Source organism: Hirundo rustica, chromosome 2, assembly GCF_015227805.2.
Source record: "Hirundo rustica isolate bHirRus1 chromosome 2, bHirRus1.pri.v3, whole genome shotgun sequence".
In the NCBI taxonomy this organism is placed as follows: Eukaryota; Metazoa; Chordata; class Aves; order Passeriformes; family Hirundinidae; genus Hirundo; species Hirundo rustica.
In genome coordinates, this window is record NC_053451.1 from 5,772,317 (window position 1) to 5,796,577 (window position 24,261).

General features: G+C 39.3%; 1 protein-coding gene across 2 annotated transcripts in view; it reads left to right on the forward strand.

Moving 5' to 3' along the window:
- The window catches only part of POU1F1 (POU class 1 homeobox 1), a 148,020-nt gene extending 123,759 nt beyond the window's left edge, over positions 1-24,261 (forward strand). The window contains exons 5-15 of one of the 2 annotated variants that reach the window (XM_058419518.1): positions 9,185-9,400; positions 9,951-10,071; positions 10,645-10,972; positions 11,851-12,535; positions 13,554-13,792; positions 16,417-16,566; positions 17,409-17,522; positions 18,971-19,216; positions 20,741-20,905; positions 21,495-21,555; positions 24,048-24,261. In XM_058419518.1, coding sequence (XP_058275501.1) covers positions 13,651-13,792; positions 16,417-16,566; positions 17,409-17,522; positions 18,971-19,216; positions 20,741-20,905; positions 21,495-21,555; positions 24,048-24,261 — 1,092 coding nt within the window. In that variant the 5' untranslated portion in view covers positions 9,185-9,400; positions 9,951-10,071; positions 10,645-10,972; positions 11,851-12,535; positions 13,554-13,650. Of the gene's footprint in view, positions 1-9,184; positions 9,401-9,950; positions 10,072-10,644; positions 10,973-11,850; positions 12,658-13,553; positions 13,793-16,416; positions 16,567-17,408; positions 17,523-18,970; positions 19,217-20,740; positions 20,906-21,494; positions 21,556-24,047 lie in introns of those variants that run through there. The other variant, XR_009207591.1, reaches the window with a different exon arrangement.

Consider the following 24,261-nt stretch of genomic DNA (forward strand, 5'->3'; position numbering starts at 1 on the left):
ACAGTGGATTGACTATGACAGCATTAATTTATCCACTCTGCTTTAGTTTGAATGGAGATGCAAAATGCCTGCTGACACAAAGACCCCTTACTTTTGGTTTCTGATGTGCCAAAAATTCAAGCCAATGTTAAGGAAAGAGTACAATGCAGAGGGGTGTGTGTGTGTGTGCGCATAAGAACACAACATTAATTGGTGTCTTCATAACAACTGATTCATTTTCATGCTAATTTTTTTCTTATGACAGAATGCAGTGTATTGTAAAATCTGCAATTCAAGACACTGAATGCTGCCAGCTACTTCTTTTTATGAATGATGAATTTTGAAATAGATTTGTAGCTCCTTTATTTTTCAATTAGTAAGAAAAAAAATCTAAGCAATTACTTTTACTGACCTTTCATTTTATTTCATTTAACTCCAAATCACAATTTTTTTTCCTAGTTATTTGATATGAAAATTTGCCTGTCACGTGTGTTCATAGGCCCATGTGTTTTCTCAAGCTGATCTTCACACTGAAGTATCTAAGCATCTTTTCACTGACCACTGTGGTGGTGTTAGTCATCACCATGTTTTATTAAATAGTTTATTAATTTAAAAAATCTTAAAAATTTAATACAGGGAAAAGTGTTTCTGAGGAGCTAAGTGGGAGTTTAAGTGAATGTGTAATTTATGTTAGAAATCTAAAAGTAAATGTGTACTAGGTAAATTTAATTTTGTGATCATTGTGTTGAAGCTGGTGCTAAGAAAGTTTTGTATGTTGCATGAATAAATTTTATTCCTCAGTGAACTTTATTCAAAGATTACACTTTGGTATGACACTGAATCTCAGCTCTTGCTCATTTTTGAAGCATGTTTTTAAGTATCATACTTAAAGCTACAGCTGTCACTATCAGAGAACACAAAAAGGTGGCAAACTTTCAAAATGGAAGGTTTTAACAGTATTTTCCTCTTCAAAGCAGTGGAAAACTATTACTTCAAATATTAACCCACCTTTAATTTGCATTTGTAGAAAAACAGTAAAAAACCTTGCATGACAAATGGATTTTATAATCTGTGCCAGTTATCCTGACCTAACACACTCTGGTACCAGGGTATGCCTCTCATATTATGTACTTACTGATATGACCAAATATGTCCCAGGATTTTTATTTTATCAGTTCACTATGCCTTTTTTCTGTAATATTTTTTTTCTTCAGCTTTACTCAAAATTGCTAATATTTATGATAACTGTGAGAATTGTTAGTGTGTCCTTCTGTGGAACTAAAAGCATCTCTATTTCAAAGGAGGGTGTACAGATATTGAACAGCTTCTGTGTTTCAGCTGTAATATAAGCATGCAATCAGCTCTATCCCTCTGTCAAAAGCAAAGCTGTACACTATGTTTATCCATTTGCATATAAACATATATATGTTGCAAGTTTTGCCCTTTTCCCCATGGACTTCCTATGTTCAAAAGATGATTTTCGATCACAGAAAAATTCTGGTCTTGCAGAAGTCATCTTGTGAGAGTAAAGCATGCTGCCACAACTGCTTTTAGATTAGTAGCCTTATTTTCAACGTGCAGTTTAATGTAAGAACATGGATATTCTCTCCAGATTTTTGATGTGTTTAAATCCAAACTCATGCTGAAATGATACCTTGCTTCCCAATTTGTCCATGACAAATAGTTTTGTGTCAGCCGATAACTCCTTTCTAGTATTCCTTTCTAACATCACTCTGGCATCTTTCACTACAAAGGGGATATTTTTGAAACAAACATAACCCAGTGTGATAATTTGGTGTTTTATATAATTTTTAACCACTGAGCAGCAAACAGTGAGAATGAAATAAGCAATCTTTACCTGAGAATGATTATTTAAAGCAAAGCCATTAATAAAATCCTCTGACAGGTGGAGGCACTTAGTAATATCAATTAGTTCTCTCTTTAGATATGAAGTATTCATTTTATAAATTTATTTATTCTCTATATAAAGTTTGTTGCCTCTTGAAAAACGGCTTGATGTTGGGAATACATCTTGCTATTCATTTAGAAGAATATTCTGTAGGTGATACGGACAGGATTTCAACAGTTTGAGGGGAAAAAAGAGCAAGTGGTTATGTTCTGCAAACATGAAGATGAGGCTGAATGTTGGATTAAGAAGGAGATTAAGAGATGGCTTTGTGGAAATCTTCTGTTCAGGTACTGTGTTTACTATGTGGAGATGAGAAGTTATCATAGATATTGCTAGAAATGTATGTTTTTTTTCTGTAATTCCTTATTTCTTAGTTATTTTACTCTGTTAAAGAGAGTTAACATTGTTAATCTGTCTTAAATCTTTTGGGGACTAAAAGATAATTGCTTTCAGGCTGGAATAGAACAGCTATGAAAGGGCAGAAGTAGAATTTAATTGTAAGGATTTAATTCATCGTTCAGGTTGCTTGGCTGATGACCTGCATTAAAATTGTAAAACAGAATAAATACCAATAGCTGTGAATCATATCAGCATGGGGATGTTAAAAAAACCAAACAAACCAAATGTTTTGGGTTTTGTTTTCCCCCCAGGCATTTAAAAAAGTCACCATGCTCTCAGCATGCTGAAATAGAGAAGGGAGATCTGATTTCATGTTCCTTTTGCTCTGTATTTGGGGTGCAGAGGGGGAGGCAAACGCCTGCATGCTCTCTGCAAAGGAGCAGTCAGGTGGTGCACCAAGTATTTTAAACAGCCCCAACAGGACTGGAGTTGGAAAGCTGGTGTCTATTCAGTCTAAGAAAACCTCTCTCCTGAGGGAAAGTAGATATTTAGTCAGTCTGAAAAAAATCCAAAGGGAAATTCTTGCAAAAATTCCGCTTATATTTTATAAAACTAGTGTCAAATAAAAGTGATTGGAATATGAGGGTATTACTCTGATCTGCTTCTAATAAATGCTAAGTGGCAGAGAAAATGGTGGTGTTTACTACAGTTTTGTGATGGGGGTGTGCTGGGTTTTTTGTAATTTTCTTATTTCCCTTTAAGATACACCACCCGAACTCACTTCTAGTTAAATATAAACAGGTTAGACTATGCCTAATCTCTGAAAAAATTGTGCTGATATAGACTTTCTCTTAGACATGCCAACCTTTTATTTAATAGGCTGTATAATTTTGTTCAACCTGTAGCATTAAGTTTTACTGGACAACAAGAAAGTATGTTGTTTTCCAATTCAAGTGATTTTGTACCATGTGGTTGAGTCAACTGTGTATCTGGAGGGAGCTTGGAAAAGGGAATTATAGCCAGTTCCAAGTCAGGGGGAAAGCAATATCTGAACAGATGAGAAAATAGCCAGGAAAATTAATAAGGTAACAATAGAAAAGGGAAAATTTCTACATCTGCTTGATCATCCAAGGAGCTTTGGAAAGATGCACTCAGATCGATCATGGTTTTCAGGGTAACATGTTTTGTATAGGTGCATGGTTCAGGTTTTTCTTGTTGTTTATGGTGGATCGTGCTACGGGAAGCAAAGTAAAAGTGGCCCTCTAATTTCTTACTTCAGATTTGCTATTTGTTGAAGTTTGTTGAGGTTTGTTGAAGTCCACATCTGTAAATACATTTTATACTGCAGTGGTGAGACCATGGCACAATTATCAGCATAGACTTTGAGACCATAATGAACGCAGAGATGCTATTTACAAATCATGTCCCTATGCTTGCTTCCCTGTTGCTTCTGAAAATATTCATTTATTCTGTTCTGAGGGAGAATTCTCTTGGAATTCTTCCTCAGGCAATATTATGTGGATAAGGGGTTCCTTTTATTCCTGCATCTGCACAGCCTTGGTCCAGGTTTGTGGTTAGGAAAAGTCAGTATTTCCCTGTGTATAATACTTCGGGAGCATGTAGCCTACACAGAATCCTCTGTGTTGCTGACTTGTTACTCAGCATCACACGTGGATAATTATTATTCCTGTAAAATAAAATCCAATAGTTTGACAGTGACTTACGGAGAAGGTTATTCATGTTAAGTCTTAAGTTACAGCAAAGGGTTGGCTTATGTTTTCCTTGCAATAACTCCCTTTTTTTCCCCCTCATCCACTGCAATATCTTGGTAAATGCTGTAAAAGGTGTCAATTGGTGTTCTTTGTCCTTCCTCTGCCAGGGGAGTCTGCAATAATTGGTGGCAGAATTTCACTCCGGTGAAACCCTTGCCCACATAGGAAGGAGTGCACGGAGAAAAATCATGTTTAAAATCCCTGGGTTTTGTGTGTTGTGCTCTGTACTCTGGGAGTCCCCTGAATTAAAGCTGCTTTTGCAAGAATGTCCCGACAGAGACCCCATTAAAAGCGCAGCTCCTGGAGCTGCTGTGCAATGCTGAGACAATCACGATCTGGGAGGTGAAGGAAAAGGGTATGGCCTGGAAGCATCCATTCCTTGAAGGGCTACTTCAGGCGCTGAGGAGCAAGCTGGGGGAGTGCTTGACTGCTCTGAAATGGAAAAAAAACCCCAAAACCCTCCAAATGGGAATTCCCACTGAGTTCTGTGGCTGCTGCACCTTGCATGTGGAATGTCAGAGTTCCTGGGTGGCCATGTCCCATACTGATGCTCCCTGGCTGCCTGTGGCCTCAGAGGCTGGCCAACAGCAGCGGGGCAGATGGAATTGTCCCACTGTGCCTCTTCTTGATGTGGTGGCCTTCCTCCTGCACCACTACTGTGGCAGGGCAGCTTCAAGTGTGGTACAAAGCAGGAGGTCACCATGATTGAGCCATGCTGGGAATCAGGCTCCTTACTCACAGCTACTCCTGCTCTCCCTGTGTGGGAGAAGAAAAGGAGATTGATTTCTGAGGCCTAAATGCTGTTTGAATTAAACCTAGGATTCCATTTCCCTGGAGTGAGTCTGTGTAAAGAACAGAAGGGACTGCCCCTCTTCTGCTTTCCCCCTCCCATGTACGTATTTCAGTTGTGCTTTTTTTTAACACCTGGAAAATGGGATGCTGGTCTTTTTTAATAGCTGATTCTTCAGGTCAGAGCTTTAGAGAAGCTTTTAGCCATATGGTAAATGTATATGCTCTCAGACTCAAGTGCAGGGCTGGGATTTAAAAGGAAATTTCAAAACCCTGTCGTTCCTGCCTCTTACTGTGGTGTCTATGTGGTTGGGCTCTTCAAAGGGACTTAGCAGAGCAGTGATGTTGTGAAAGGGCTGTAGACACGGTTCTGAGGACAAGCATTAAAATATTTGCCTTGGGGAGAAATTAAAACATCTGAATGTTTTCAAAGAGTAAGTAATTATTCTGTAAATAACAGTTGCTCCAATCATTATTGTTTGAGTTGTGTTTTGCTCTGGGAAGTTCCCATTTTCCATCTTTTACCTGAACAATATTTTAATAGCATATATGAATATAACTTCTCACCTTCAAAAAAGCCAGAAACCCCCCTCTCCCTAACCCCCATTCTCATTTGTGTTTTAAAGAAAAGAATGCTCTCTCAGCTGTCAACTTGCATGGAGACTAGATCAATTCAGGTCTTGGACAGTGGCTTCTGAATTCTGAAGCCAGGACTCACATGGTCCTTCGCCTGTGGACATTCCCCAGAAAGTGCAAGTGGAGTTTCTGAATTCTTATCTCAACCTAGTGGGAAGTTTGACACTTTTCCCCATGGCACAGAAATATATTTAAAAGCTGTAGAGTTTTATAAGTGAAGATCTGATCAAAATGTCATCAATAGGTCTGGCTGCTATCCCCAGGCTGGCCTATGATTTCATATTCTCTTGGGCAAGCTACTTCACACATGGTTTCCTCACCCAAAATATTCAAGCAATATCTTTTGGGGACGAAAAATGAGATCTTTAGGTGACAGGAGACACTGAAGGGCAAAAAGTCATGCTCTACCATGATGATTATTCTTTTCCTGAGAAGGTGCACTTTTCAGTTTTAACACCGCTTGGTGATGATTAATTGGGTTGTGCGGATTAAATTTTCAGTGAGAGTTATGAGACACTTTCCTAAAGAATAATGCATTTTAAATGTTATGTGAGATTTAAGAATTAAAATTTTATCTCCTATTTCAAGGAATTTTAAATGACCTTCAGACTGAGCCAGCCAGTGGTTTGAATATGCTAATGAAATCACTTTGCTGGCAAGATGTTTTGTTTGGTGATGAAACACAAAACTGCTGACCGTGTTGAGCTGCTGCTGTTTGTCTGTCTGAGACAGTAATATTCATCCATGCAGTGTATGCAGGCAAAGTTCAGGGATGAATATAGATGACCAGGATTTTCTGGGAGCTCATATAATGGTGTCCTTTAGGTTTTGATCTTTGTAACCAGCTGATGACCTTTATTTTACACTGATAATGAGAGAAAGTGGCATTACTCTGTCACTCGTCCCCATGAATACAGAAATAATTGAGTTCTCATCACTAATCATTTTAGCAAAGCAGTAAATCCCACTCAGCCCACATCTTGTATTTTTATTGAGTAATGTTTCTGAAGTATTGTGAGAATGTTTACTGCTTAATTCACTGCTCAGTGAAGGTATCAAACTGACTCCAATATTTTGAATGAGTTTCAGTCTTTTGGGGGTTGTTTTGTGTTTGGTTTTTTCCCTACTTGATCGTTCATTTTCATTAGACTCAACCAAGAGGAATGTAAGTAAATTTCCAGGTTGAAGTATGAATGTTACAATTGTCTTGGTAAAAAAGAGCAAAATCTATCTGCACAGGCTGTGATCTAAAGTAGTAAAGTTGTTTAAAAAGCTTAAAAGCCAGACCTCAGCAGACTCAATTGAATTTAAAAAAAAAAAAAAAAAATCTACACATTTCCTTTTTAACTTGTGCCCTCACTACTGTAAATCTTATTAAGTAACATTGTATAAATTATCCCAAATATGGATTAATTCCAAAAGAGTGGATGCTTAAAGTTGCAGTTTGCCTGGAAAGTTTTCTTCCCACAGTTTATTCTGTTGGTATGATTTATCTCACACAGTGCTCATGATGCTGTAGATCAAAAAAACTTGGATATTTTTTCTAAAATAACCTCAGGTAGTTAAAAAAAAAAAAAAAAAAAAAATTATGAAAGCTCGTAAAAGACAACCAGAGCATTAGGAGAGAACTTTGATACAGTTTTTGAAATTCTGAATTACTTTTTATCAAAGATGAAAGTTTTCATTTAAATTTGTTGATTTGATTTTATGCCAAAACTGTTGAAAATGAAGATTTTGCTTTTAGTTTTGGAACAATTTCTTTTAGTTTTGAAACAATTTTAGAGCTGAAAACTGATCATCAGTTCTGCTGGTCAGATATCCAAATATAATTGGGAACATATCCAGTTCCTCTTTGCTGTGACACATAACGAGGGAGGAGTAGGGACAGGAGGTATGGAGCAGAAGGGACACAGATGAGCACATCAGTGGCTGATTTTATTTCAAGGGAAGAAGAAGGAGGGAAAAAAAAGAACCTTATTTCAGTTGTTGCCTACTACATGCCCCTCATACTCTCCTGGAGAGGCTTGGGCAGGTGAGGCACACACTCACCTCTCCCTGTGAATCACAGAAAGTCGCTGGCAGCTTTTTAGGAGGTGCTTGGGCTCAAAAATCCTCTTGGTTATTCCTTTTAATTAAGCTAATTTTTAAGAGCTGGAGATGAGGCTACATATGTGGCATGGAGATGCTCATGAGGATGGTCTTGCTGTAGCAGAAAATTTTCTGTGACCCACCAAGGGCTGGACCAACACTGAGATCATGCAGTTCTTTTCCCCAGATAAAAGCAGAAGGTGCAGGCTGCTCCAAGGTGGCATAGGCTGTAATGCCAAATGCATCTTAGTGTGGTAAACAGCTGTGGAAGGATGCTTTGAGCCTTTAAATGTACTGTGAATATTTCAGGATTTTTGACCTCTACAAGGAAATTTCTGAAACCCTTTCAAAAAGTGGTGAGGGTGGTATTCAATGCCCTGTCTGGGAACTAAAAAGAAATTTTGCTTTCAGGGCCATGTGAAGTAAAAGATACTTACAAGAAAAGTATCTGGGACGTTGTCCACATTGTCCTTTTTTCATTCAATTGCTTGGTTATGTCAGCCCAGTTTCCAAGAAAAAGTTGTGTTCAGTAGATGTTTGCACTGTGGGCAGGGGACGAACAGTACTAGTTTGTAGTGCTGGTTAGATTCTGGCATTTCTGACAGAAACTTTTCTTGCCAACTTAAGTAGTGAAAGGACAAATTCATAGCAGATATGCAGCAATAGATGATGTGTTCTTAGGTTATGTGCAACATTGATGAATTTCAGCATTATTGTGGTAAATATTCAAATGGCTGACCTGCGTGGTTCCAAGGCATTTTATAGGGCCAGATTTGTCATCTCAGCAACCTGGCTTAGCAGCTTCACCCTGGCAAAATATCTCCCTTAAGTCCTGTTCATTTCCTGTACTTTTTTTGCCCTGCTGTACTTACAGTCATTCAAATTTTCTCTTCCTTCCGTCTTTGTGCTGTCTCATGTCTGAAGGGGCATTTCTGTGGCATTCCAGATGTGGAAATGGTCAATTCCCCTTATTTCCTTTTTTCCCCCCACCTCTTTTACTTTTTAGTTAAACAAGACTTGTTGATTACCAGCATTTAGGGGAAAAGTGTTCTGCTAATGAAAGCACAAACTCAGAAGCAGAGGATGCACATTTTGCTCAATTTTATGTTATGTGAAGGGACCTTTAAGGTGCATGTGCAAGATTCAAAGTACCACTTGCATTGCATTCTGCATACAGGAATATTTACCAAAGCTTTTTCAAAGCAATGTTTGTCTTGTGCCTTGAAAAACAAAACTGGGAGAGAATTGGTGGTTCTGTATCATGATGAACACTTCCTGGGGTTACAAACCCCGTTTGTGGAATGACATAGGAAAAATGGAAAGAAGTCATTCAGAGAAGAATAAAAGCACTCCCTGAAAAGTTAGGTTACTAGAAAAATCATTAAGTGGATTTAAATTCATAACTGGGTATATAGATTTCTTTTTCTCTGTGGAAAAGTTGCGATTTTCCACAGGAAACCATGGCGAGAAAAGACTTTTTCTACTGAAGTTGTTGTTACATCATCCTGAAAAAACTGAAAATGAGTTGATTGTAATACATGTGAGTTTTAAACCTGGCCTTTAACAAATGTGAAATCATTGTCAGTAGTAATATTTTGTAAATGCTTTAAAGTTGTTGAGAGCAAGCTGATTTTTTTTTCCACATGCTTGACTAAACTCATTCCTGGTATAGGTCCCCTGTCTGGTCCCAGTCATAACTGCAGTTACGATCCTACCTTGTTTTTCCCTGGAATAAAGCTGGAATGAGCTTGGATGACTTCCACGAAGAGTCAGGGTCTCCACCAGGATATTTGCAATGTGAATCATTTTGAGGACCACCAGTCTGACTGGGAGCATGAAGAAAAGCAGTGGAATTTGTATCTGTTATTTCAGGTTGTAGCTCCTGCAGGTGAGTTTAACCATATTTTATGATGAGAGTGGCTACCCTGGCTCAGGTGGTTGTTTGAGAGCCGTGGGAACACCACCTTTCCCTGCAGATAACAGATCATGTCTGTGGTACACGTTCAGGGGGCTCTTTTCTGCAGAGGTGATCTAAAGTTAAGGACAGGTGGCTCAGAGAAACAAGTAATCTTACATTCTTTTTGGTCTTTATTGAGTAGTCCCACTCGCTCTAAATCAGGCTTTAGGGCTTTTGTTTGCTATAATGCAATTGCACATGTGTTTTACTCAGACTTCAGTGAGCCAGACTTTGGCAGCAAGACTGGATAAGCTTTCTATAGGTTTTTAAAAGCAGGTTGCATTGTGCTGCTCCTGGGAAAGTGTCTTCCTTGAAAACGTTTAATCCGCCCTCCCTCCGCCCATCAGTTGTGAATGAAACTATCCGTGGCATACACTGACAGTTTGTGAGTCAATTTGTGACTTACCTAAGAAAGAAGATTAATTTTTTTTTTTCCCCATGCACTCTGTTATGCACTTAGAGATGCCTTTTTCATTTACAGTGTGGGAAATAAACCATGGATCTATGATATCCCTCTGCCTTGTGGGGATTTCAATAAAATGAGCACGGCCATTCCAGTTCAAGGACTTTCTGGACAGGAAAAACAAGGAGAGAAGAATTGGGTAAACATGCAGAAACATTCACATCTTTAGAGCAGTTTTATAGCTTTTTAGACAACCCAGTGGTAAATAACCATGAAATTACGGTAGAGTTAAAACCTGAGAATTTCAGTATTCTGAGTAAAATGAAATGTGGCACAAATATCTACACACAAGTATATTGTACAAAAGTGTATTGGGTGACAGGATGCAAATTGCAGTCTTACTGGGGGGAAAATAGTGCAGTGAAGGGAAAAACTAAGCTCACTTCCCAAAGAACCACAACTTCTCTGAGATGCATTATTTGGATAGACGGATGGATGGATAGATAGACAGATCTACACCCACTCCTCTCTAAATGTATAAGTGAGTGAGTGACTGTTTCAGTGGGATATATTTCAGCTGCAGGTCTGTCATAGTGATCAGGCTTGTAGAGACTTCCATCTCTGCAAGCGCTTTATTTGAACAAGCTTTATAGTTTTCAATTTATCTACAAGAGGGCTTGGAGACCTGGGAAAAGGAATGAATGGAACAATGATGTTGCCAAGGCTTGCACTCTGCCAGATTTTCTCTGTAATTTCGTGGTTCTTGGCAAAGGTGAGGCTGGAAATCCGTGTTGTCGACCAGCATGGAATCATCTCTTGGGAACAGAAATGCTGTGCTCCTGTGGAGGAAAATGATGGTGTTTCCCTGGCCAGACCTGAGATCTTACAATGAGATGCTATTTCTGAGCTGAGAAAACCACATGAAGGGAATATTTTTTTCCACTAAAACAGACAGTTTAATGCTGTCCTAAAAACCCTCACTGGGTTTTTGATGGCTTTCTTCATTATTTTGGGATTCAATCAGAAGAGATTTATGGGGCAAAGAATCAGTCTACTGACATGGAATAAGGATTGGAGTCAACCTGAGGAAAGACATTAAGGTAAGCTCAGAATTATCCAATAAAAGACAGTGTAAAAAAGGTTCAGATATTAAAATCTTCATTTTCACCAGCCTCCTTATGGAACTAATTGCCCCCTGAAAGCCCAGTTTAACTGAGGATTCAGCAGGAAGAAGATGGGATTCCCTGTGACATTTACCAGCATCATACCACCATCCAAATGGAGAATGGGGTCTGGGTTTCAGGGCAGAAAACTCCCACTGGATTTTTGAGAGCTCTGCACTTGTAAGTGTAGAGAAGGAATGACCTCTTTCAGTCAGTGGCCCGAAATTCCTGCCAGAAGCCTTCAGCTGAACTGTGTGCTCTGAAGCAGAACCTTAAAACTGACCAAAAAATTGCAATATGTGGAGTCACAGGGTAACTTTGGGCCAGGACTTAGCACTTATCCACAGAAGGTGGTAACAAAGCTTTATGAGAGGTGTTAGAAATGAGCTCTGATGAATGGAAAATTTTCCCAATACCTAGGTATTGGTAACAATCCAGCTTTCCAGGATCCTCAAAAATTATTCAAAAAACCCTTTATTTGAAACTAAATGCAACTAAAGAGACTTGGTCCCAACTGAATTGAAAAAATAGTAAAGTTACTAGCAAGAAATAGGCAATATAGGCACAAACACACAAAAATTAGAATTTTTTTTTTTTTTAGTTAGCACTATAAAACACAATAATGAATAGTCAGGGCATGAAAAAACTTATTTGAGATGGTGTCTGGAATGGTGTCACAGAACACATTTATACTGCACCCTGAGGGAAAGTTCAGTGCCTTGTGACTCCTGACTGAATTTACTTTCCCAGTCCCAGTTTCTGTGGGTGAGCGACATCCATGAACCCATAGCCACCCCCTCTAATGTACTCCACAGGTCTGGAAAGCCCGAGCACCTGGGCAAAGCTGGGTAAGCTTCACCTGACCTGGGGAAGAAATGGAAATCTGCAAGTGATCTACATCTGCTGTCTGGGGACAGGCTACAACTTCCTTGCATCTAGACGTGAATTTGCAGTGAAACTGTAAATTTTCTGTTTACTGAATCACTGTCTACAGTGATACCTTTTGGGATTTGAGATAAAAGAACTGTCAAAGACAGGGATGTAAAGTTATTCTTTTTCTTCCGTGGCTTCAAAACTCTGGTATGTGGAGGGGAGACCCTGTTAGATTTATAATGCTCCTAGCTGAGGGAGGAAAGGAGGTGAAAATAAATATTTTTTTTAATATGAATCCTCAGACATTAGGATACATTGAGCCAAGCCCAAAATAATGCAGGTGGGGGTTTGTTTGACGACAGTATCTTCCATTATAATGCAATAATTTTTTTTATGCTTTTTGTATATTTTGCAATCTGAAAGTGCCCGTATAAGTAGTAGACAGTAGTAGTAACCACTATTAAAGCACAAGTGCATTTTGCCATATGTAGTAATTCTGAAATTTCTTTACAATCTTAGGCACAGCCTTTCCCAATGTGCGCTCAAAGATAATATAAAGGGTTCTGTAGAAGGCTCAATGCAATGCCACTTATCTGCAGAAACATATGAAAAATGGTGCAATAACAGGTATGATTTCTCCCATCTCATGTATCTGAATTTGGCGTTGTCTAAATTCTGGTTCCATACGTTTAACCCAATTTGGAATATGAAACATAAAAATATTGTCATCTTCACATAAAGTATGAGCAGTCATCTTCGGTAACAAAAACCAAACCAAGCCCACCTTTATTGCACCTGCATAGAATATGTGACTATGGTATACGGCTGAAATTTTCATCCTTTTTAGAGTAACCTGTATGCTGTTTAATGCTCCAAAATTATTCGTCTCATGTCAAAAAATCTTTTTTTTTCCTTAAGTAAGTATCCTGATTTTACTTAGGACCTTCTAGAGAAGACTTAAGATCTGCAGTAGTATAAATTAATAGAAAGAACCGTGAACGAGTTTTAAGGGACACCGTGGACTCTGTCAAGAGCTCATCTTAGATAAGCATTCAGATAAACATTTAGCACATCATGCTTATGGAAAGCTATCTGTTCAAAAACCTTCTTCTGGCAACAGCTGCTTGATATTACACATCTCTGATTTATACTGGTACAGGTCAAGACAAATGATCACTGTGCAACTGCTGGGAATTAGGATAATTCAGATTATTTTGCCATAGTTTCTTGACTATTGCAGACTTCTGTTTGAGCTCTCAGACAGGTTGCCTTCCAGACAATTGCCTGGATGAAATTTTGGAGGCAGGTGTTAACTGTGGAAACTTACTTAGTATTAAACTCACTTGTCTGTTGCCACGGACTTTGGAGACGATACTTTTATTTTTTCTTTTCTGGTCATTGTCCTCCACAAAAGACCTAATTGAAAATATCTACCAAATCATGTCTCTGGTTTCCCTCTTCTTCCCCCGCCCCCCCATTAATTGGACACGTATTGTGTTTGTGTGGGAAGGAAGGGGGCTCTGTGGCAGGGTAACAATATTGCTGGGAAAAGAACATTAAAATGGATAAAGGGATTTCCTAGCGGTATAAATACCTGCACACGACCTCCCTGTGCTCCAGAGCCCTCCTCTGTGTGTGTATCCAGGTAAAATCTTGAAATAGAGTTGGAGGTGCCATAAATCCTGCAGGATCTCCTCTGGTGTAGAACACGGGACAGGCAGCTCTCTTGCCTCTTGGAGGGTATGAGCTGCCAAGCATTTGCTTCCTCAGACACCTTTGTGCCCTTGAATTCTGACTCTTCTCCCTCTCTGCCTCTGATAATGCATCACAGCGCTGCAGAGTGCCTGCAGGTCTCCAACCATGCCACCAATGTTGTGTCTACAGGTACTTTTTGAAAATACTCTTGCTCTCATTTATGATTTTTTGGGTGATATATTAGTTCATCAAGTTCTCAGTATTTTAAGTATCAGTGTTATGTACGATTGGGACTATGCCAAAGCAGAAGCAATTTCACAAAACTCTGCATTATGAGTGAATCAGGAAAAGCACAAATGTTCATGTTTTAGCTAAATACAACTTTTTCTCTAAGTCTGTTATGAAATTAGTCTCAAATATGTTGCCAACTTAGAACAGGTTCAAACACTGTCATTGTTGGTATAATTACAGCCTTCAATGATAACTGCGAAGTAGGTTAATTGAAAGGTTGTTTATTATGTAACCATAATTTAAAATATTACAAATTGCATTAAATAGGAAATATATTTTAAATACCTCAGGTGTAAATATAACTTGGGGGAGTTTTAAAGAAGGGAAAACTTTGCTTTGCAAGGCATATTGCAAACTGAATCAAGACTAAGGTTTAAGTGGGATGTTCAAAATGGGTAGTAGAAACCTTGTCAATGTTTTTGAATCTTTTATGTTTGTGTATATAATCCAGTTAGATGCATATAAACACAAGGACTATTTAATCACTGCATATCTGAGCCAAAGAGTTTCCTTGCAGCCTTAATACTACAGAGGTAGAATTCTTGAATACAGGAATTGTTGACAGAAGGCCTTCAAGAACAGAAAAAAAAATAGTTGATTTATTTGAAATTTCATTAACATTAGAATTTTAATTGGAGCCTTAACAAGAAACCAGATTTTTTCCTAAAAAGCACTGGTAATATAGCATTCTAATGAAAAGAAAAAGAATGTAAGTAGTGAAAACTGATTATCGGTAACAGAAAACAGGATCATCCTATACATCAAGCAAGAGGCTCAAAATACCCTAATACATCTGTGGGTTAGTAATTGTGGCAGGGAATAGGAGAATTTAAATTTTGTATTAGGTCAAATTTGTGTGTCTGTATCACAGCAGTATTTTCTAGATTGATCTGACTTGTGACGGAAAGGACACGATGAGGGTTGGCCCAAAGCATCTGCTCGCCTCCTACAGGTTTAGGTTTTGGTATTTTGTATCTGCCACCCAAGGAAAAATGCCACTGCATTTGTCAGTGGAAATTTTGATTGCAGGATCACATCCAGAAGGTGATCCTGTGAAAAAACGGTACCCTGGGAAAGCAGAGACAGAGGGTGGTAACTATAATGAGTCAAGATTTACACATTTCATGCATGGATTAAGGAACTGTCATACAAAGTGCCTCTCTGTTGAGCACATGTGAGGAGAATTTGTGTACAATGTAATGGTGAAAGGATTTTGAATAACAACTTATTTTAAATGTTAGAAGTTTTAAAAATCAATGTAACAATTCTTCATCACAAGAAAGGTGAAAATACTTCTGTTCAAATAGAATGCCATGTCATTCAGCTGATGCTCTGCAGTATCCTCAACACTTTAACTGTTAGTATTTCATTTAAATAGCATCATCCTCACTATTTAATTTTAAATCATTATTAACAAGTCAAAAATTGTACTCTCATGCATAAAGGTTATAGTATGTGGACTACAAAATCATGGAAAAAAGACCCAGATCTTAACAGAAAAGTTGAATTGCTCTACATGCATTACAGTTATTAACACAGTCTTTATTTTCACTGCATCTTCATTAGTATAAGCATGTTTGTGTTAGTAGATTTTATATCTATACAAGTGTATTTTAACAAGGCATTTTACTGTTATGATTACTGTTGCAGAACTCAAAGATTCTACTCCCTAATTAAACAGACTGTTTTGAACAACAGGACTGTGTTCTTTAAAATGTGGTTTTACATATCTGAATATTCATGAACATTAATTTTTAATATTCTGTTTTATTGCAGTTGTTAGAAGTGGCAGTACATGCATTTTTATTCCCACTTATATGTGAGAAACAGCCATATCTCTACATTGCATTCAGCAAAAAATGGTCTTATTCTTCAGGCACTGGCTATTACTGAGCACAGATCTGAAATACCCTTGTGAAAACACTAGAGATAAATTAACAGTGTGTTTGCTGGTGATGAAAAATGTTTGTCTAGGCCTGACTTTTTAGAAGAATCCAGAACTTACCATCTTGTTTCTCTACTACCATGCCAAAACACTCTGAAATGCTTTTTGTTGCCTGGCACTCAAGAAATTGTGAGTTTTCGACACATCAAAGCACATGTCCCAAACTGCTGCCTTTGGAAACCCAGGCCTTCATTCACTGCAGAGTTTGCTCAGTAGTGAAGGCAATTTCCCAAGACCATAGAATTAATTTTTGTGTGAGATTGAATGAATCAGGATGTGGCAGTTGTGTGAGGGGAGAGGAACTCCTTCTTAGGAGTGCAATGCTTCCCCTGCTCAGCAGTTTTTGTAAACTGGGTTATGCCCCTGGATTATACTAAAAGCAACTCATCAAGAGGCAGCATGACAATTCCTAGTCCTTCCTCAGAGGGTGTCGCACTATTTCTAGTGGCAGTGCTCCCAGACGTGTCCCTGTTAACCTGATGGTTGTGGCCATGTGTTAAATGCTCGTAGAAGGGGTTACAACTGCACAGAAGCCTCAAGCTTAAAGGCTGTGTCTTGAATCTTGAATTCTTACAAGTCCCATCTGTTTTCTCTTTGCTCCCAACTCGTGCGTGTTCACGCGTCGGCTTTGCCACGACAATGCCGGGACACCTTTGGCCAGGCCTTCACTACTCCGTGCCCTCCTGTCACTATGGGAATCAGCCTTCCACCTACGGGGTGATGGCAGGTAAGAGACCAACCCTCAGCTGTCAGCAATTGGATTTTAGCCAGTTTTCCTTCAGAGGGACCAATCCAAGACAATTGTTTAAAGAAGATGGGATTTGGATTAAGGCGTTAGAAAAAGGGTTAGGAAATTCAGGGCCAGTGCCCAGATTTTCCCAAGCCTCTGCATCTCTCATGAAATTACTCTGTATTTTAGGTGCTCCCTCACCTCTTATCACTTTTTGAGGGACCAGGAGTGACATACCCAATATATCTGTGTATTACTGGTACCTGGGCTGATGAAGCCCTGGCTTGAGCTGTAAAATAAAATGATGGCATAATGAAGGGATAGCTGAATTCAGCAGGCAGATCAGCCACGTGATGATGGATCTTTACACTCATGAATGCATGCTAGCATCCTGCTCATTCTTCCCTGTCCCAAGCTCAGTAAGAGTGAGGCACTTTTATTCTGTGCAAGTTGAAGTAGCAGTCAATGAGATAATGACAAGAACCAAATTAACATAACTCCCAGGAAATAACGGGGACTGGGAAACAATCCAAAATCAAACTCAGAATTTTACTTCATTTGAGAATTAAGGCAATATCAGAGTGAATCAGCATAGTAGAATAATATATCTGCATAGGGACAGAATGTAGATTTTCTTCATGGTGCGCAAATTTCCAAATGCTCCTATTTCATCATGCATTTCTGTCTTTTGCCAACAAAAAGTTAAATAAGAGAGGGGAAAGTTAATAAGTAATAATAAATTACATTGCTCAGAAATTATTTAATTCCAAGATAAACACATTTTTTTTTTCTCCTTTCTTTTCTTATTTTCATCTTCTTTTCTGTATTTATTTTCTTAGGCATCAAGCCTGCAACTCCAGAGATGCTCTCAGCAAGCCTCTCCCAGACTCGCATCTTACAGACATGCAGCATGCCCCACGCCAACGTGGTAAACGGTGTCAGCGCCTTGCAAAGCAAGTCCCCTTCTTTTAAAGTATTTTTCGTTATTTTGGGGATTTTTTTTTTTTTTTTTTTTTTGGTTATCCTTTGTGAAGTGTATGAAATAATTCTATGGGAGTAGAACCTCAAACACTGATGGGAGTAATTGGGGCAGTGAAGAAAAATCTAACCCTAATAAATGGAGGAAGGGGTGGGAGGTTAATGAAGTTCTGAGTTCTTTACACAGTTTAGCGTAGTTTAGAAAATTGGGAAGAGTAACCTGAGAACCCGGAATTTACTTCCTGCTCCAGATACACTGAGGAGTGTTAATATTTCTCCAATAATTCCCCCCATGCCTCCATTAGTTCAGAGACTTTCTAGCTCAACATACAATATCTAGGGAAATAAAACCAGCCTTCACTCTTAACTGAATCTCCTTGTGTAATCTGACATTTGTGAACAAAAGGTGTAGTGAAAGATAGTTCTGTTTCATCCTTGAGCAATTTCTTTTTCAAAGGATCATTCTGAATGATTTCTGTTTTGGTTGGTTTTTTTTTTTTTTCCTTTGAGCTCTTACCTGTGTACTTTCCTGAAAGAAATTTTATGCTACAGCTAAGCCAAGATAGTATCTTGTCTTAGCATCAAATGGCATCTACATGGAAATATTCTTTGTACCAGAAAATAGAGACTGGCAAATTTTAAGTGTCTCAAAATGACACAGACCCATCAATCTTGTTGTGCCACTAAATTCCAATTTTGAGCATGGATTTTTACTTGTGTAAGTTTTAGGCCATTTGCCTCTTATTTAAGTGTTTCACGGTTTGCTAAGTAATATGATGGCTGTGGCTGGTGAAAGGGGCTGTTGATAGGTTTTCCATGTGTTGGGACAAGAAAGAGAAAAATATACCTTAGAAATTCTAACTCCTGGATTCTCTCACACATATTGATGCCTTAAGTTGTAGCTTTCATGTTTTTCAGACTCTGTGCTGCCCAGGGGCGCAGTTCTGAGCCTCATATTAAGTACCAGTAAGCCCTCTTCACAGAGTAGGGGGACAAAACAAATCCTTCTCCTGCTGAAGACCAAGGACAACTTTCAGGTCCAAAAGAACAAACAGTGGCTGGAGGCAGGAACAAAAGGATGGGACCTCACAGCCTGAAGCTGTAATTGGACAATTAAACCCCAATACACAAATGGACCAAAACTCATAAAAGCGTAAGGCCTCGTGACTGGGCAGCCATTTTGTGAGTGTTCTAAGTCCCCCTTGGGTGTAGGCCTGGCCAGGCCCTGTCCTGCCCAAGGTGGATCCTGGAGGCCTTTCAATAAATACCTGCTTTGTTCCCTAGCTCTGTCCAGTCTCTGTCCCAGGAACAGCCTTCCCAAGGCATCAATTTAATTAACATTACCAGGATTACCGGGAAACAAGGGGAGGTTTTTGCCGTGTAGCAGCAGAGAATCACTGCAATGAGTTTTCTCCTTGCTCAGGTGGTCTGACCCCATGCCTGTACAAATTCCCGGAGCACGCGCTGAGTGCCGGCTCCTGTGCCCTGGGCCACGGCTTCGCTCCCGTGCCTCAGCCCCTCCTCACAGATGATCCCACTGCCACGGAATTCAAGCAGGAGTTCCGAAGGAAAAGCAAGTCTGTGGAGGACCCCGTGGACATGGACTCCCCTGAAATCAGGGAGCTGGAGAAATTTGCCAACGAGTTCAAACTACGGAGAATCAAGCTGGGTACGTGCTTTATGTCCACGAGCAAAAGGCTGAAAGGTTCCAGTGAAAGCCCAATTATTTCTGAGTGTTTTATGGTCTGGCCTCTGCTGCTGGCTGATCATAACTCTAATCCTGCCTTGCCCTGTAAAACTTTCTCCATTCCTAGAAGACTTGTGTGGAATTAATGAACTCCAGCTTCTAGTTTGCAGAAAGCAAACCTTAAACTTTCCTGCCCTTATTTGTGTTAAATGAGGAGAAAATTTTTGCTGTTCAATAAATTCCATTCAGTGTCAGGTGCAATATTTTGCACAGCTCCAAATTATCTGCAATTTAGGGCAGGACATGCTATAACCTCTCATACCCATTCTCTTCCCCATGGAGCGTTTCATCTGATGGTGTACTGTCATTTCATATACACTGAGTGACATCCATGGGAAATCCTTCACACCAGTAGGAAGCTTCTCTTCCGGGTTAATTTTTTTGTGCCATGACACAGTTGGGAAGCAATTGATATTTTTGTTGCTGTGAAATAACTGTTAAGAACAAATGTGGGCTGAGCCTTGTGTTTCTTGGCATCATCACTATATAACCCCCCATTGCAACAGAATTATAGAGAATCCTTTTATCTTATAGATCTAAAAAAATTATAAGGTTATTTGGGGTACGTGTGCACTGTCTCAATAGCTAGAAAGCCAGTATGTTCCATTTGCAGTCTAAACAGAAATAAAACAAACCAGAGTTTAAAATATTTGCAAACTGGCCACTTTTCCTGTATATCCTGTATTTGATGTCAGCCACAGTGATGAAAAACATTTGCCAGGCCACACATAGTTAATCACTGCATCTTCATTCTGAATTTTTGAGGGAGCAAAAATTCCTTTGATGCAAGCAAATGACATGGAGCCTGTAGAATGGCAGAAATGTAGTCTGCACAGGAGAAACAATCTGAGTTTGAGCTTTACAAGACAAAACAGAGTTGTGGGACTGAGAGACTCAGAGTTAGTGCAGTCAAAACGGAGTTTAAAAGGTGCCTCATGGGACTCTGAGTGCCTTAAGAGATAGTGCCTCATCCTCGCACCAAAGTAGAAAGGAGGATGATGATCCAGTCCCCCAGCTACGGCAGATCCACATTCAGAGAAATGAACAGGGAGCTGTTGATGCAAAGTCAGAGTGCATGGAAACCACAGCATTTCTCTGATGACTTCAGCTTAGTTGTTGCAACAAATGCCAGGAGACCAGCAGTGCCTCTAGGGATCGGATTATTGCTCTTGCACTATCTACAGAAAGACATGGGGTGTCTGGATCCTTCTCCAGTGCCTAATCCTGGAGTGTGAAACTCCACTAAATCCGCGTCCCACTTGACAGAAACCACCAGGAGACTGAACATGGCTCTGAGGTGAGCTCAGAGACGTCTGCAGGAAGCTCAGCCTACAGGCACTGCAGCACACACTGTCCACGAGAGCCAGCAGTGAAGGGCTGATATCTCAAGGAAAGTAACCCTCCTAGAAAGCTTCAAGGCTACTTTTTCCTCTTTGCTTCTGGCAGGTTATACACAAACCAACGTTGGAGAAGCGCTGGCTGCTGTGCACGGCTCTGAGTTCAGCCAGACCACGATTTGCCGGTTTGAGAACTTGCAGCTGAGCTTCAAGAACGCGTGCAAACTGAAATCCATCCTGTCCAAGTGGCTGGAGGAAGCAGAACAAGTGGGAGGTAGAGAACTAAAACCCTCTAAATATTCTTTTGCACTTCAACCAGGATCCCATCTAAATATTTCAGGACTGTTATATGTCTTCCACAGACTAAAGATTTTGTTTTACCAGATTTAAATGCTGAGGTGTGCTTGTATTAAAGTATAGTTGTCTTTTTTTTTCGGATGAGCATGGAGGGGAAAATGGAAATGCATGGAGTGTAAAGAATAGCAAAAACAGCTCTTGGGCTGCTGGATGAAATTTCTTCCAGTCTCGTCCCACCAAACCAGTTCCAGTAGAAAGCCAGAGTAGGATCTGCAGAACAGCCCATTTAGCAGTGTACAGGGATTTTTCACTAGCAAAGGACTTCTGCTTCTAACCATTTCTGCCTATAACTATTTATAGTTGGAGGTAAAACAATGTCCAACCACCCTAACAGTGGAAAGATCCTGTGTGTGATGCTCCTCTTTTTCAGCAGCACTTTCTCTTGTGCTTTCTTCCTCCTTCAAAGACAGTGACTATTTTTCTGGAAATGATTGTTATTGTTTTCCAGTCCCCGTGGAATGTAACTGCCAGCTTTTGTTGTTTGGCTTCTTCTTTTTTTAATACAGCTTTGTACAATGAAAAAGTTGGAGTGAATGAACGGAAGAGGAAGCGCAGAACCACCATAAGGTAATAAATATTAAGGTCATTACAGTTTAGAAACAATTTTAGCTAAGATGCTTCTTTTTCTTCTGTCAATGTGCTGTTCTCTGTTAATGAATATCTACATCTTGTGCTTCTGAAAGTTTCAGTATTTGGAAACATTGTAGTGAAAAAAACCAGCATAACCCTCCAGACCCTCAATTCATTCCAAAGGTACTATTTTTTCCCAAATGAAAACTTCTGTTCAACCACACGTTTTCACAGGAAAATATATTTTATTCTAATTCAGTCAAAATTTATTCTATCTATATAATGAGTAACGTATCAGACCACCTTTATTTTAATTTTGGAAGATTCTACAGTGTACTGAAATAAATGGCTTTATTTTGGTGTAATAAATAAACATATAGATTTTGATACAATAAAAAACCTATATAAATTTGCCAGACAATTGAGGTCTGGGAAGCTTGAGAGAAAGCTTTTGTGTGTCCTGTTGTACCCCTGTCACTAAATTCATTGAAGTTCCAAAGAAACATTTTAATAAATTAAAAGGAAAAAAACCCAGAGTTGTTCTGGAAACTTCCTTTTCTTGTTTCTCACAACTCTGGTGGCCAACATCTACCACCTCTTGAGTCTCAGCTCCATATGGAAATTGAGTAGGCTGGCAAAATATATTATTAAAAACAACAGCAACATCAACAAAACAACAACAACAACAAAAAACCCCAAACAAATGCCCCCCACAAAAACAAACAAACAAACCAAAAATAAACAAACAAACCCACAAAACCCCACAAAACAACACCAAGAAACCCTCCCAAATGGCAAAATGAGAGTTTGGAGTACTTCATTCTCCTCTAGATAGCCCAGATTCTGATTAAAAGTTCCTCTGAAGGGATGCTTCTCAATTAGGAGTGAATTTGGGATGGAAAGTGCTTCATAGCTCATCTCAGCACCTCACAAGAGATGAAGCTTTACTCTTGAGAGGCCACTTTCTCCTCCCAGCTTCTCTACAGGCCAGTGAGGACTCAAGTGGCAGTGCCAAGACCTTCCCCATTTCATGGAGCATGGCCTGCAGGAGGGCTGTGAGCTGAGAGCATCCCTGTATCCCTGGCAAGGGGAACCCACTAGAATTTGTTGTTCCAGTATTGTGGGCTTTGGTTTTTAACACCTACTGATAAAATCAGTCTCTGTATTTAAGCATTTTTATGTCTAACCCCACTGCAGTGGGATTAACAAATGGGGCAGGTTGTCCAGAGCATGGATAATTGAGGAGAAGTTCAGGACAAAATCCTGTGTAGTAAGAAAATTTTAATTATTCCTTTAAAGGCATACAGCACCTCAGTTTAAAGATCTGAAACTAATAAGGGAGATGGGCTTTATCTGAACTCTGTAGCCTTACTCTCAGCTATTCTTAATGAATATTTGAAGACAAACTAATGGTATAAGAAAAAGTCCCATGAACTAAATTAACTTAGACCACAGCAAAAATGTCTAAATTTGAGTTTGTGGAAAGTATAATATTTCATACTTTGTTCAAAAGCTAAGAAGTTGTTAGTGAAAAGTAATGATGTTTCTATACTTCTATATGTGCAGAACACCATGGTATTAATTATCCAGTTTGGTTAAGCATTAGTAAATATTGAAAAACTGACCTGTAAATGAAAGACAAACAGATGAAATAACTAGAACCCGAGCAGATACTGTATTCCTGTAGCAAATACCTGCACCTCACTTCCAGAATAATGTATGAAGTGCCCTCTTGTGTCCAAAGAAATTACAGCTACTGCTGAAACTTCTGGATGCCTCCTGGTGGCACCCAAGCATGTCAGAGAGGTATTTTTTATAATATGTAACAGAAATTGGAAGCAAATTCTGTCTGAAAACAAGAAAAAGTAACAGTATTAAGTTATTCTGTTTAGCAAACCACTCAGCTTTGGTTGCTGCTGACTCTGAGGAACAGATGAGGGCAGACATTTGGAAAAAGTGATGATGGCTAAAACACCTGCCCATAATCTCTGTGATTTCTAGGGGCACTCTGGTGCTGTCTCTATAATGAGTGAGATGCAAAACACACAGTGTTTCCCAAATCTAAGTGATTCTTTTCCTCTCTGTAAACCCAAGAGATTTGACACAACCAGGTAACACCACTGGTGTGCATTTGCTGGGGCAGAAAGGTGGTCAGGCTTGCTCCAATTCCTGTGACCCCATTCATAACTAGTAGCTGTGTCTCCTAGATAACATCAAGAAGCATAACTGTTTTATAATTAACATTGAAATTTCACTGAACTTGATGCTATTTTTGCCTTTTAATCACCCTATGCCAGAATTGTCACGCTGCTCGTGTCGGCAGAGAACTAGAGTATTTTTAGTGCTTTGGGTTTCCTTTACGTAAAGAAAGATGAAACGAATCAAGTCACTGCCTTCAGTGCCGTTACTTGATCTTTCTCTTGAACTAGTGGTGAAAACCTGAATGTACAGAAAAGTTTTTAAAGGTGAAATTTTACCCCTGTATCCAGCATTGCTGCCAAAGAAGCCCTAGAGAGGCACTTTGGAGAACAAAGTAAGCCGTCTTCTCAGGAAATTATGAGGATGGCTGAGGGGCTCAATCTTGAGAAAGAAGTCGTGAGAGTTTGGTTTTGCAACAGAAGACAAAGGGAAAAAAGAGTGAAGACCAGTTTGCACCAGAACGCTTTCAGTTCTATTATCAAGGAGCACCATGAATGCCGGTGA